The sequence below is a fragment of the Phaseolus vulgaris genome, chromosome 7, assembly GCF_051622355.1.
Source record: "Phaseolus vulgaris cultivar YP4 chromosome 7, ASM5162235v1, whole genome shotgun sequence".
Classification (NCBI taxonomy): Eukaryota; Viridiplantae; Streptophyta; class Magnoliopsida; order Fabales; family Fabaceae; genus Phaseolus; species Phaseolus vulgaris.
In genome coordinates, this window is record NC_143504.1 from 6,602,244 (window position 1) to 6,617,830 (window position 15,587).

At 34.1% G+C, this 15,587-nt stretch overlaps 1 protein-coding gene and 1 pseudogene across 1 annotated transcript; one reads left to right on the forward strand and one right to left on the reverse strand.

Annotated features, from left to right (window-relative positions):
- The first annotated feature begins 4,429 nt into the window (after positions 1-4,429).
- Positions 4,430-8,725, forward strand: EMS1 (Leucine-rich repeat transmembrane protein kinase). The gene has a single exon (XM_068635316.2). It carries the CDS (start codon positions 4,627-4,629, stop codon positions 8,497-8,499), a length of 3,873 nt encoding a protein of 1,290 aa, XP_068491417.1. The 5' UTR covers positions 4,430-4,626; the 3' UTR covers positions 8,500-8,725.
- A 3,663-nt stretch (positions 8,726-12,388) lies between these two features.
- Positions 12,389-13,366, reverse strand: LOC150025754 (secreted RxLR effector protein 161 pseudogene; annotated as a pseudogene).
- Between the last annotated feature and the right edge of the window lie 2,221 nt (positions 13,367-15,587).

The window sequence follows — 15,587 nt, forward strand, 5'->3', positions numbered from 1 at the left end:
TGACGGTAATAAATTATGTAATTTCTTCCCCAAACTTCACCTAACACATAGTACACTAAATAAAATGTTATCAGTACATGCAACTCACAAATTTTCTTTATTCTTTGTTTGACTAAGAGGGTGAAAATTGAAAGATTGATTTTGAATGATTTGAGAAAAAAAAGAGAATTTAATGGAAAGACAGTAGATTTTAGTAGAGAATTTATTAATATATATGATTGATTTGATTAAATTAATGAAGATTGATAGGTTATTTTACAGTGTAATATCAAAATTGTCTCCTTAGATATGTTTTTTAAAAATATAAATATTTTTGTTGAAAAAAATATTTTTATTAATTACCAAAAATAATTATAAAAAATAAAGAAAATTCACTAAATATAATTGTTTAAAAACAATAAAATGTTATAGATATAAGAGTAAATTAATAATTTATCAAACAATCTCCATAAATCCACCTTTTTCTCCTCTTTTTAAACTTAATTTTGTATTTTTGTTTAGAAATTATTACGAATAATCTAAATTAAATACGTATAATTCATAATTCACCTCATATCAATTCTTACAAATTTCTACAAATAGTACATGATCTAAACCAAACAATTCACTAATGATGGAAAATTTGAATTGATGTAGCAGAGTCTATTATTCATGAGTTATAAGCAGAGTCTATTATTCATGATCAGTATCTTACTATTAACCGGTATCCAAAGTTAAAATATGTTTTTAGGAAGGGATGATAGACCGAAAATTCACAGGTTAAAATCCAATTTATTGTTGTAATTCTTTAGTATTTGAGAATAAGTACCTTTTACTATTTTTTCTATTTGAATAAAAATATGATCTAATGAAAAAAAAAACATTGTAAGTATATATCATATACATATTATAAAATTTAAATTTAAGACAGTTAACTAAAGAAGAAAGTTTGTTTAACCGTGAAAATATCATTGTCCTAAATTAAAATAACTTTATATTAATTGATCTACATATTTCATTTGCATAATATCATTTTTTTATTTAAAACTTCAAAATAATTTTTTTAATAAGTAACTAGTATAAATATGTTAGTGTACTGGTATGGTCGACCGACACATTGACGTGACTCGGTATTCCTGATCAAGCTGACCGAGACACTCTTGGACTGCCAGGCCGACCGACACATCAAACCATTAACGCTCAAACTAATATCAGTGAAGCTAAACTACCACTAAGAATTAGGTAATGCAACCATAAGTGTGATCCATTGCACTAATCAAACCCAATATAAATAACACACATTCCAATGAACAAGGCATATCATTATCACTGTATACATATCTGAGTGTCGAACACCCTCTTTACTGACTTGAACGTCGGAGTGTCTTCTGCAGGTACCTCTCCCATTTGGTATTCACTCGAGACTGAGAGCCGAAGGAGTAACATGAAGGCGAAAATGATCCAGTAAAACCCTAGCAACCTGTCTGAGAAAAGAAAGAAGACGAAAACTTTAATAATTCTTTAGGTCCATCTCTCTAGTAGAAATAATTAGCTTTCCAAGATATTGTTGTAATCATAAAAAAAAATCTTAAACTCAAACTATTGTTGTAATATTAAAACAATCAAATATAACTTATTTAAACTCAAACTCGTGTTATATTCCCTTGATTATTACAACAATCAAATGTAACTTATTTGGGAGTGATGTCGAAATAAGGTGAAAAAAAAATTAAGGTTAAAAAAAAGAGAAAATTACATACGATATATTTTTAATATTGTTATTTTATTATATGTAGTATGTTAAATAAAATATATTGAATTGAATTAAAAAATATAGAAATAATGTTGTGTTTGTTTTTATAGGATTTATAGTTTAGGGTTTGGAATTAGAATTTGAATGGTACTAATGATATTTCTTACACAGTTTTATAAACTTTTAATTTACTCTGTTTATCTGACCTCACTTTTGTCTTACTTTGTTTTTACATGAATGATTCTTCAGTGGCTGAAATCCTTTCTCTAATGCAGTGAAAGAGTAGACATGAGAAAAAGGGGAAAAAACTGGAATGGCAAAGGAGTTGCAGGGTTTGAAAATATTGGGAAAGTGGAGATGCTTCCGGGGAAGAGACAGGTGAGAGAGTGAGAGAGACAGTGTTCGGTTTGAACACTCATATCATCTGTCACTCACTAATGTCCCTTCAAATCACTTACCCCACAACTCATTTCTCCATTGCTTCATAATCACCAAAACAATCTCACTTTCACTCATTCTTACAAAACTATTCTATATATATATATATATATATATATATATATATATATTTAAACAAAAATAGCATTATATATATATATAAACTCTGAATTAGAAATATTAATAAATAAATTTTAAATTTTACTTATTTTTATAAGACTAATTTATTAAATTAATATATATATATATATTATAAAATATTATTAATTTTAGTGAATGTTAGATTTATAACATATTTCTTAGATCAACAATTCATGTATAAAATGTATAACTCTACATAATAAATGTATTGATAAATGTTTAATATATTAAAAAATAATTTTAAATTTAATTCAATTTTATAAAATTCACTTATAGAATGATATTTACATCTATTTATATTAATTTTTTATTAAATAAGATGACATATAAGTAATATTAATTAATAATAATTATTAAAAAAATTATAAACTTTAAAAAATATTTATTTACTTTAACAAAAATAAGATGAAAAGTATTTTAGTTTGTGGGATAAACATAATGATTTTTGTATAATTAAAAATAAACATTTAAAATATATATGTCATATAATTAGATTTCACAATAAGTAAACAGTGATCAGTATTTTCCATTTTCTATAAACAATTTATATTGAGAACGTGGTTTTGTATTTATACTTTTATAAATAATTGATTTTCCATTAGTTATCTATCTTGTCTAGTTGCATCTTTATTTCCCAAGAGGATGACAACAAGATTTAAAATATGCAAAGTACACTACAAAATTCTTTATTGTCACTATTTTGATTGATATTTAGTTGTAGTACTTTATGGAAGAAAAAATAAATGAAGTAATAAAAAAAAGTGATAAAAAAGAGAGTTAAAATATTAAAGGAAACTTAGCTGACATGACATGTAAAGGTGGAAACAAACAAAAAGAGTGCAAATTGCAGAAGCCTTTGATGCCAAAGCAATGAAGATAAAAGAAAGTGTATTAAGTTTAATGTAAAGAAAAGTTAGAATATTTTTGGACTTTTTCTATTAGGAATGTAACTATAGCCGTGCAATGTGCAAATCCCACAAGCTTCTCCATAAATTTTTTTATTATTGAAACAAAGTGAATAGCCTAAGAACACAACCCCTGTTTTCTGAAGAGCTTAGCCAATAGCTTAGCTATGTTCAAACCTACTACGATCTTAGAAAGGAAGGTGCAGTTATTAACTGTTTGAGGAGTTTTGAGGAACACTGATTAAGTCTTCAAAATAATACAAAACTAGATTAAAAACAAATACCTGGATTCACTTTGATATTTTTACTGTTTAAGGTGAAAAAACAAAGATAATGAATTGAAAGATTCATTCTGAACTTCCATTAATAAATAGAAAGCAGTACTAAAGTAACAGTCAAGTGGTTGATCACAAATACTTTTTACTTTTTATTTAAAATTGAAATTGAGTTGGATTACCAATTCCATGGTTAAAAAAATTAAGTTGGGTCACATAAATTGTATTAGAAACTCTTTTTCTTCATATGGAAAATCACAAAATATTAATTTTATAATTTTTAAATAAATAAAGTAAAAAAGATAAAAAAAAACATAAAAAAGTTAAAACAAATATGAATTAAATATTTATCCATAAAATATAATTTATTACTCCTTAAACACATTAATAAAATCTTAGGAGGATAATCTTGTCTGATTTTATCATGCATTTAGATTTTTAATGTTACCATTAGGTGACAACCGTCATACACTTTAAAATTTATAGATAAACATGCATTAAACCTTTATTGATAAATTTTCATGTATTTAAAAAATTAATAAAATCGTAAAAGAATAATCTTTCTTCAGAAATTAATTTTATTTATTAAAAATCAATAATTTTTCCTTAGGTAACAACTGTCATACATTTGAATAATGTATTAATGTATCTCTAATGTGTCTTAATCAATAACTATCTACCATATTTACCATCTTCTATCTTTTAAAATACTTTAAAACTTATCTCTTCCTTTCTTTGAACTCACATTCATTATTTTACTTGTTTTCTTTCCATCATTTTGCTCTTTCTTAAAATAGCACAATTTAAAAAATGTAATATTTAATCGTACAGTTTACTTGAATGGTCAATAATTATGACTAGAAGTATACAAAATTATAAATAATAATTTAATTTTGTGGTGTAAAAGATGAGGGTGTTAGGAGGTTAGTTTTAAAGGCAAAGTAATATTTGGCATTAGGGAAGATAGAAGTCACGTGCTATGCGTGCTGGAGTCTGACAAATAACCTCTTTTGGCATTGCTACTGTTGCTCCTCTCTCTCTCAAACCAACAACTCCTTCATTTCATGGCAATGCCTGGCTTTCGAGCTCCTTCTACTGCTACCCATTATCTTCAACCTTCTCCAACGCTATTTGCATGCTCCATATTCCTCTAAACAAACCTAGCCCTTCTCTCATTCTTACCTCTCCCACTCTCTTCATGGCTCTTCCCTTCAACCTCGTACTCTGCTACCTCGTCCTGTTCTTGTTGCGTTTTCTGCATGCCACCGCTGACCAAAACAACGACAAGCTTTACCTTCTTTCCTTCAAAGAGGGTCTCCAAAATCCTCACCTCCTCCCCTCCTGGCACCCGGCCACCCCGCACTGCAACTGGGTCGGCGTCACGTGCCAACTCGGCCGGGTCACCTCGCTCACTCTTCCCAACCGCAACCTCAGAGGAACACTTTCTTCGTCGCTCTTCTCTCTCTCTTCACTCTCTCTACTCAACCTACGTGAAAACCAGCTCTCAGGCGAGATCCCCGGCGAGCTCGGTGGGTTGCTTCAGCTCGAAACTCTTCGACTAGGTTCCAACTCACTCACCGGGAATATCCCGCCGGAGGTGGGGCTCTTGACGAAGTTATGCACTCTCGACCTCTCCGGGAACTCGCTCGTTGGAGAAGTTCCGGACAGTGTCGGGAATTTGACTCGGCTTGAGTTTCTCGACCTCAGTAACAACTTTTTATCTGGTTCTCTTCCGGTTAGTCTCTTCTCCGGAGCGAGGTCTTTGATTTCCGTTGATATATCGAACAACTCGTTTTCCGGCGTAATCCCGCCGGAAATCGGGAACTTGCGGAATATCAGTGCTCTTTACGTGGGGATTAACAAGCTGTCTGGGACTTTGCCGAGAGAGATTGGGTTGCTTTCAAAACTTGAAATTTTCTACTCTCCTTCCTGTTCCATCGAAGGTCCTTTGCCTGAGGAAATGGCGAAGCTGAAAGCGTTGACCAAGCTTGACCTTTCTTACAACCCCTTGAGGTGTTCGATTCCCAAGTTCATTGGGGAGCTGGAGAGTTTGAAAATTTTAGACCTTGTGTTTTCCCAGCTTAATGGGTCGGTGCCTGCTGAGCTTGGGAAATGCAAGAATTTGAGGTCTGTGATGCTTTCTTTCAATTCACTCTCTGGGTCTCTGCCTGAGGAGCTTTCTGAGCTTCCCATGTTAACCTTTTCTGCTGAAAAGAATCAGCTTCATGGGCCTTTGCCTTCTTGGCTAGGGAAGTGGAGCAATATCGATTCTCTTTTGCTCTCTGCTAACCGTTTTTCTGGGGCTATTCCTCCTGAACTTGGGAATTGTTCTGTGATGGAGCACCTCAGTTTAAGTAGTAATTTGTTGACGGGTCCTATTCCTGAGGAGCTTTGTAATGCTGCCTCACTTTTGGAGGTTGATCTTGATGACAACTTTCTCTCTGGTACTGTTGAGAAAGTTTTCGTCAAGTGTAAGAACCTTACGCAGTTGGTTTTGATGAATAATCGGATTTTTGGTTCTATACCTGAGTATCTTTCTGAGTTATCCTTGATGGTGCTGGACCTTGATTCTAACAATTTTAGTGGGAAAATACCTTCTGGGTTGTGGAACTCATTGGCTCTGATGGAATTCTCCGTTGCTAATAACCGTTTGGAGGGTTCTCTTCCTGTGGAGATTGGGAATGCGATTATGCTGGAGAGGCTTGTTCTTAGCAATAATCGTCTGACAGGTACTATTCCAAAGGAAATTGGGAGACTCTCAAATCTTTCAGTTCTTAATTTGAATGGGAATATGCTTGAAGGGAGTATCCCAAATGAGCTTGGTGGTTGCACTTCTCTAACTACACTGGACCTTGGAAATAATCAGCTGAACGGATCTATTCCTGAGAAACTGGTTGAACTGAGCCAATTGCAGTGCCTGGTTCTTTCTCACAATAATCTATCTGGGTCCATTCCTGCCAAAAAGTCTTCATATTTTCGACAGCGTAGCATCCCTGATCTGAGCTTTGTTCAGCATCTTGGTGTGTTCGATCTCTCTCACAATAGATTGTCTGGCCCCATACCCGATGAACTTGGGTTTTGTGTAGGGGTTGTGAATCTCTTAGTTAGCAACAACATGCTTTCTGGTAGCATTCCTAAATCACTGTCACGCTTGACGAATCTTACAACTTTGGATTTGTCTGGCAACTTGTTGTCAGGTTCCATTCCACCAGAGCTTGGAGATGTGCTCAAGCTCCAGGGTTTGTATTTGGGACAGAATCAGCTTTCAGGTACCATCCCTCAAAGCTTCGGAAAGTTGAGTAATTTGGTGAAGCTGAATTTGACAGGAAATAAGTTGTCTGGTCCAATTCCGGTCAGTTTTGAGAACATGAAAGGGTTTACTCACTTGGACCTGAGCTCTAATGAGCTCAGTGGCGAGCTTCCTTCCTCTCTTTCAGGAGTGCAAAGCCTTGTTGGGATTTACGTGCAGAATAACAGGCTTTCAGGCCAAGTAGGGGAACTTTTCTCAAACTCCATGACATGGAGGATTGAGACAGTGAATTTAAGTGACAATTGCTTCACTGGGAACTTGCCGCGGGCTTTGGGAAATCTTTCTTACTTGACAAATTTGGATCTTCATGGAAATGTGTTGACTGGAGATATTCCTTTAGACCTTGGGGATCTTATGCAACTGGAATATTTTGATGTTTCAGGTAATAAACTATCTGGAAGGATTCCAGACAAGTTGTGCGGCCTAGTTAATCTGATTTACCTAGATGTATCTCGAAACAGGTTGGAAGGGCCCATACCAAGTAATGGTATTTGCCTGAACCTACCCATAGTTAGAGTTGCAGGGAACAGAAACCTTTGTGGCCAGATGTTGGGTATAAATTGTCAGGATAAAAGTATTGGAAGATCAGTATTGTATAATACATGGCGGCTTGCTGCAATTGCGTTTACCATTTTACTGCTAACTCTGAGCATTGCTTTTGTGCTGCATAAATGGATTACTAGGAGGCAAAATAATCCTGAGGAGCTTAAGGAGCGCAAACTAAACAGTTATGTTGATCACAATCTTTATTTTTTGAGCAGTAGCAGATCAAAGGAGCCATTGAGTATCAATGTTGCAATGTTTGAGCAGCCTCTGCTGAAATTAACTTTGGTGGACATCCTTGAAGCAACTGACAACTTCAGCAAGACAAATATAATTGGAGATGGAGGTTTTGGAACTGTGTACAAGGCCACTCTGCCTAATGGAAAAACAGTTGCTGTGAAGAAACTTAGTGAGGCAAAAACGCAAGGTCATCGTGAGTTCATGGCTGAAATGGAAACCCTGGGCAAGGTGAAGCATCAAAATCTCGTTGAATTGCTTGGATATTGCTCAATCGGCGAGGAGAAACTCCTTGTTTACGAATATATGGTAAATGGGAGCTTAGATCTTTGGTTGAGAAATAGGACTGGTGCACTTGAAATCCTGGACTGGAACAAACGTTACAAAATCGCAACTGACGCAGCCCGAGGGTTAGCTTTCCTTCATCATGGTTTTATACCCCACATCATTCACAGGGATGTTAAAGCTAGCAACATCTTGCTCAATGAAGATTTTGAGCCAAAGGTTGCAGACTTTGGACTGGCAAGACTTATCAGTGCTTGTGAGACTCATATCACCACTGATATTGCTGGAACATTTGGTTACATTCCACCTGAGTATGGGCAGAGTGGGAGATCCACAACAAGAGGAGATGTTTACAGTTTTGGTGTCATTTTGCTTGAACTTGTGACTGGGAAAGAGCCCACAGGACCAGATTTTAAGGAGATTGAAGGTGGTAACTTGGTTGGATGGGTTTGTCAGAAGATCAAGAAGGGGCAGGCTGCTGATGTTCTTGATCCATCTGTTCTTGATGCTGATTCAAAGCAGATGATGCTTCAAACGCTGCAAATTGCTTGTGTGTGCATATCTGATAATCCTGCAAACAGGCCTACCATGCTTCAAGTGCACAAATTCTTGAAGGGGATGAAGGAAGAGTAATTCACTAGTATTTACAACAACAGTTAACTGCAATCTTTTCTAACAGAAGGTAGATGAGTAATTTAATGTTAAGTATGTAGACTATGGTTTATCAATATATATGTGTATAAAAGCTCTTTGTTATCCCTATGATTTCATGGCTTGACAAGTTGCCAGAGATGTCTATTGATTGAACTCCTGCATCTTTCATATATGCTCATAATATGACTCTGACATTGTCTGATCATGTATTTTGCTTTTTATCATACTCATACCAATAAATAAAACAAAAATAAAAGCAGCAATTACAGCTCAAACCATTATGTATTGTATGTGGACTCATGGACTTAACCACTATGTAAAAAATTTAAATTTAAGACTTTGAGTTTTATAAAATTTATCCATTAGAATACATTTAGATGATATAAAATTTAAGATATTAAGTTAAAAGGATAATAAAATATGCTATTATCTTAAAAATATATATCCTTACTAATAATTAAACAAAATATTAATTAAACTGTGAGTCCTATAAAATCTATATATTAAAGTAAAAATTATAAAAAAAATGTTAAAAGTCTCACAAAAATGGAGATAACTTTAAATTCTAATTCACATGTGAGTTTGGCATGTGTAAACAAAAAAACTGATGACTTTTCCTTGTGATAATTTCTTTTTCTAAAATGCAACACTTTAGAAGGATCAAGAATAAAATATATAACTACACAACTAAATGTAGTTGAAGATCATGAGTGTGAATTATGATGGTGAATGGAGGAGTGTTGACAACATCATAGATCAATGAAGGAAGACAAACCATAAAAAAGATTTGACCCATTCAATATAAATCATTGGAGATAAAGCACAAGGAAATCATTCAATATAAGGCAGTGGTTGACTCCACTTAAAAACTGCATTCTTCTGGACTTGGTGATAAGGTCATAAGTTAATGCAACTTAGCTTTTGGTAGCTTCCTCATCAATATATTGCATAATTTACCTTGTTATTCCAAGGTATAATGCAGTCTGATATCTGCATTTGGAGATCATTATGACAGAAGGAAACAGATGGAAGAGTATATATGTGTGTATTGTCCTATAACAAGTGTGAAAAACATTGGTGATAAAAAAAATGAAGTGTGACAAACATGGTGGGAGAGGAAGCATATCTGGGAGGGACATGTATGACTGGTTTTGGTAATATCATTTCTCTGCATTCACACTACTTAAGACTTGTCTTCTTGTATTGGGTACATGTCTATTTTGAAATTTATAACAACTAAAATCCACTTTTACTTTTTATTTAATTATCCAACTGAATGCAAAATTCAGAACCATAACCATTTACTTTTTTTTTCACATTATGAGTTAAAATATATTTACAAAATTACTCTTTAAATAGTATTTTAATTTTTTTTAGATTTTTCAAAATTAAAAAAACTAAATACCCTTGTCTATATACTTTCATTACTTATTAAATGACTATATATTTTCAATTTTAATGTCTATAAAGATAATATTTTTTTACCTGAACAGGTAAGAAAACTGGAATTAAATTGAAATAAGTAAAAATTAATTACAAAGAATTTGTAAGTAATAAAGTTAAAATATCTTCATTCATAGTTACTAATAAAAGTTTCATTGAGAATTAGTTATAAAAGTTACTTAAAAAATATAAATATTATCTTAATATAGGGTTAAGACATATTAGTAGTTTAAAATTGAAGAAAATATAGTATGTAACAATATTTACATTTCACAATATTTATTTGCTTATATTTTTAATTTTACTCTTATTAGTCTTTTTCATGAAGGTATGACATATAACTATGATAGAGTTGAAAATATTTATCGACGATTTTTGAACATGTTCTTCTACTTCTTCCGAACCAATTTCCTTTCGCTTGCAATCCTTTAGTTTTACTAGAAAGATCTCCTTCATTTCCTTTTCCATTTTTGTTGCTTCTTGGTCATTACCTCCTTGAATTCAATATAATATGCCACTCTGCTAAATCTTTTATAAAAATTTTCTTGCCAAGATGAGTCTGGATGATCCGATGTGGCTTCAAGATGATGTCTTTGTGAATTGCAATTCTTGATGCTAGAAGTCACAAAACGATGAACGGGTTTCTTCTACAAATTTTTTTCTGATGTTCAAGTTAGTGAGAACATAAATATATGATAAGGATTCATTTAGAGTCGGATCTCCTTAAGGCAACGAGCCAACTCCTACGGAGTTGGTTTTGAAGCCGCTCTTAAGCAGGTTGCCATCACCCAACCCACTATTGATTTATTCGAGATAAATCTTCTCAAGATGGTGGTTGACGGGAAATTGATGGAGGATGTTTGATGTTGATGTTGGGATTGTGTTGGAATTAACCCATCTTTGAATAGACCATAAACGCCCCTAATCCCTTCAAAATCAATGTCAAATCAAACTCACCCTTTAATCTCTTTTTACATTTGTGATTGTGTTGTGTTTACAAATACGAACAACTAACAAAACAACAACATAATTTGTATTCTCTATACCCATAAAATACTAACAACACATCAACACATTTTTATGTCTCACCTGCTATGCTAAAGGTTGGGGGACTGTGTACCATGTCGGTCAAAAAAGATATATGCCGATGTGACCTTAATCGGGTATAAAACCAACCTGATCTTAATCAGGTCCATACAAACCTTGGTCAAGTAGACTTTGAATTTAGAAAAGTAGATATGTGTTGATCAAAAAAGTATATTCGTCCCAAAGTGGAGATTTTATCAGCAGAAAATCAGAATATCACTAGTAGTTCGAGATCGAAGGCGAGTATCAATTTTACTAAACAAATCGACTTCTCGAAAATCTCTAGACTCCCCTGTCTTGGTTGATGTTGAACATATCATTGGTACTAAGTGTAGTATGATAGGCTTTAAAACGAACAAAAATGGTTTTCCGAGGCGTGAGTAATCACTGTCCGTAAGGACTTATCCGCGGTATATTGCGCAAGTCCCCTAGGATACAACATGAACTTCCCGGAGATTTCCGAGGATCAGAACTAGCAAGTTACTCTTGATAGAGTAAGAACCCAATGTATTCAGAAAATTAAATATAATAAAGTAATATAATGAATGAAGAGAGAGAAAGAGAAAAGGTGAATAAGGGGAGGAAGAAGAAAGGTTGCAACTTTTAGTTGCTGAAAAAAGAGAGGCAAAGAAGGTGAAGAACCGTGAGTGAGAGTGGTATCAAGCAAGAGGATGGAATGCGGTATTTATAGATGAAGAAATCCAAAGCTACCGCATCTTCAAACCCTAACGGAGCCGTGACCGTCGCCGGAGTTGGAGGAAGACCCACGGGAAAGGAGGAGCCAACCACCCACGAATCTCGCAACGTTCTCCAACGTTCTCAAGATTCCACACGATCAGCAGAGCGAAGGCGTGAGCGTTCCCAGTCGTGCGGCTACGATTCTGGGTGGAAGGGGCAACGTCGCGCGATAACCTCGGAGCAAATCCGGTCTTCGTTGAACCTCCGTGATCTCCTCCAACGGTCACTGAAGAAAACTAGGGTTTTACCACTTACTCTGTTTTCGTTTCACACACCTTGTTTTTCGTTTTTATTTTGCTATATTAGGTTCTTGTTTTACAACAATCCCCTACATATTGCAAAAGATAAAACATAGAAATATTGAAAGAAATTAATATTGGGTTTATCTAAGATGTAATGCATCAGAACTGGTATAGCAAGCTATATGAACCAGTCTTAGATTGATGAACGTAACACACAGTGTAGTTGGTATAGCAAGCTATATGAACCAAGACACTTAGTATGTGTTAGAGGTTTATCAATCACAATACACCCCCACATTACTTGCTGTTATCGCTGTGTTGCGCTACTAGGCCATGCGCGTGCCCGGTATTCATGAGTGCTATAGAGATCTTGCCAAGATCTTATGCAAGCGGCCCCACTTGACACTCATATAGGTGATTTCATCAAGTGTATGCTGCAAATCACACACCACCCATAAGGGATATGAAAATCATTAAAACTTTGTAAATCGTTAAAACTCTTTTACCTCTAATTTTTAACCACAAAGTTTATCCTCTCGATAATGCAGTAACTAGCACTTTCACACACACCATAAGAATGGACAAAATTGAATTAAAATCAATATGAGTGCTAGCAAAACTAACAAGTGACTTGTTTTTACCCATATGAACCTTATTCATGGGATCTCCAATCACAAAGGTTGGGTTTCCATCACTTGTTTGTTTGCAAGTGGCTTAAGTCCCATTCCCCTCGATGTTTCTAAAATCATTTTTCTCCCTATGGGTTTTGTCAGAGGATCTGCTAGATTCCGTTCTGACTTGACATAGTCAATAGAAATCGTTCCACTCTTTAACAGTTGTTTCACCAAATTGTGTCTCAATTGTATATGTCTATTCTTTCCATTATAGCTTTTATTTTTAGCTATAGCTATTGCCGATTGACAATCACAATGCATTGATACAGATGGGGTTGGTTTCATTCCTAAAGGAATGTTTGCTAAGAAGTTTTTCAACCACTCAGCTTCACTACCAGCCATTTCTAGAGCAACAAACTCAGATTCCATTGTTGATCTTGCAATAATAGTTTGCCTAGCTGATCTCCATGTAACTGCACCACCCCCAAGTGTAAATACATAACCACTAGTGGATTTTGTCTCATCTGAATCAGAGATCCAGTTAGCATCACTGTACCCTTCTAGCACAGCGGGAAATCCACTATATTTAATGACATAATCCATTGTACCTCTCAAGTATTTCATGAGTCTCGCAAGTGCTTCCCAATGATCCTGACTAGGACATTGAGTGTATCTACTCAATCTCCCTACTGCATAAGCAATATCTGGTCTAGAAAAGCTCATTAAATGCAATAAGCTCCCAATTATCTGGGCATATTGAGTTTGAGAAATAGATTCTCCTCTGTTCTTCTTTAATTTAGAGTTAGCATCATAACGGGTACTCAATGACTTAAAGTCATAGTAACCAAACTTCTTTAGAAGTTTCTCAATGTATTTTTCTTGGGATAGTAATATACTATCTCCCTTCCTTATGATTTTAACTCATAGAATCACACCTGCTTCACCCATGTCTTTCATCTCAAACTTAGATCCAAGAAACAATTTTGTTTTAAAAACTATATCATTGCATGTACCAAATATTAGCATGTCATCCACATACAAACATATAATGACATATTCACCATTTTCAAATCTAGAATACACACATTTATCAGCATCATTGGTAGAAAAACCTTCACAAAGTAAAACATTATCAAGTTTTTCATGCCATTGTTTTGGTGCTTGTTTCAAACCATACAAAGATTTTAAAAGTTTGCATACCTTTTCCTTTTGACCTGAGACTACACAACCTTCAGGTTGAGTCATATAAATTTCCTCTTCTAATTCACCATTCAGAAAAGCTGTTTTAACATCCATTTGCTGAATTACTAACTTATGGATAGATGCTAAGGCTAGCAATACACGGATAGAGGAAATCCTAGTAACTGGTGCAAAAGTATCAAAGTAATCTATGTTATGTTTTTGAGTAAACCCTTTAGCTACTAATCTTGCCTTATATTTCTCTATGGATCCATCAGGATGGTACTTCTTCTTAAAGATCCAAACCAATGGGTTTTGCTCCTTTAGGCAGATCTACTAAGGTCCACATATTATTTTTCTTAATTGAATCAAGCTCAGTTTAATGGCCTTATCCCAATGTTTAGCATCAGGAGCACTAGTAGCTTCTACAAAACTTATTGGATCATTCTCAACTAGATAAGTATAAAAGTCATCTCCAAAAGATGTTTCCTTCCTCTGTCTTTTACTTCTCCTAACATCTTCACTCAAGGTATCACTAACACTATCTATAGGTTGTTCAGATGTACCACTACTCTTTAGAGGAAAGATGTGTTCAAAGAACTCAGCGTTTTTTGTCTCTACTATAGTGTTGCGTTCAATTATATCACTATTAAGAACTAGAAACCTATAGGCAACACTATGTTCTGCATATCCTAAGAACATATAATCAGATGTTTTAGAGCCTATTTTCCTTTTTTTAGGATCAGGTAACATCACTTTAGCTAAACTCCCCCACACTCTTAGGTATTTCAAATTAGGTTGATAACCTTTCCACAACTCATAGGGTGTTTTACCAGTTTTCCTATGTGGTATCCTATTTTGCAAAAAACACACAGTAAGCAAAGATTCACCCCATAAATTATCAGGAGCATTAGAACTAATAAGCATGACATTCATCATTTCTTTAAGAGTCCTATTTTTCCTTTCAGCTACTCCATTAGACTCAGGTGAATATGGTGGGGTTACTTCATGAATAATACCTTCTTTTACACAATAATCATTAAATAAAACATATTCACCACCTCTATCTGATCTAATTCTCTTAATTTTCTTATTAAGTTGATTTTCTACTTCCGCTTTATAAGTTAAAAACATGTCAAAAGCTTCATCCTTATGTTTAATTAAATACACTTTGGTGTATCTAGAAAAATCATCTATAAAAGTTACAAAATAATTTTTACCACCTCTAGACATGGTTTGTTTTAAATCAGCAAGGTCGGTATGAATTAAACCAAGAATTTCAGTTTGACGTTCTACAGAGTGACATGTTTTCTTCGTTATTTTAGATTCTACGCATACATCACATTTACTACTTTGTTTGTCATGCATGTTGATTAATCCTAATCGTTGCAATTTTATAACATACGAAGAATTCACATGTCCTAATCTAGCATGCCATATATCATACGAGTCAACAATATAAGTAGAAGATTTAGATTCATTCATAATTTCAAAAATGTTTAATACAAAAAGGCCTTGATCATAATATCCCTTTCCCACAAAAACATTGTTTTTTGTCATAACAATCTTGTCAGATTCAAATGACACTTTAACCCCAACTTTGCTTAGTAATGCCACAGAAACCAAATTAACTCTAATTGATGGCACATGTAGCACATCATTCAAAGCTAGAGTTTTACCAGATATGAGCTTCAGAAGAACTTTTCCTTTTCCTAGGACAGGAGTTGTCCTGGAGTCACCGAGATATACTTGTTCTTCTCCATCC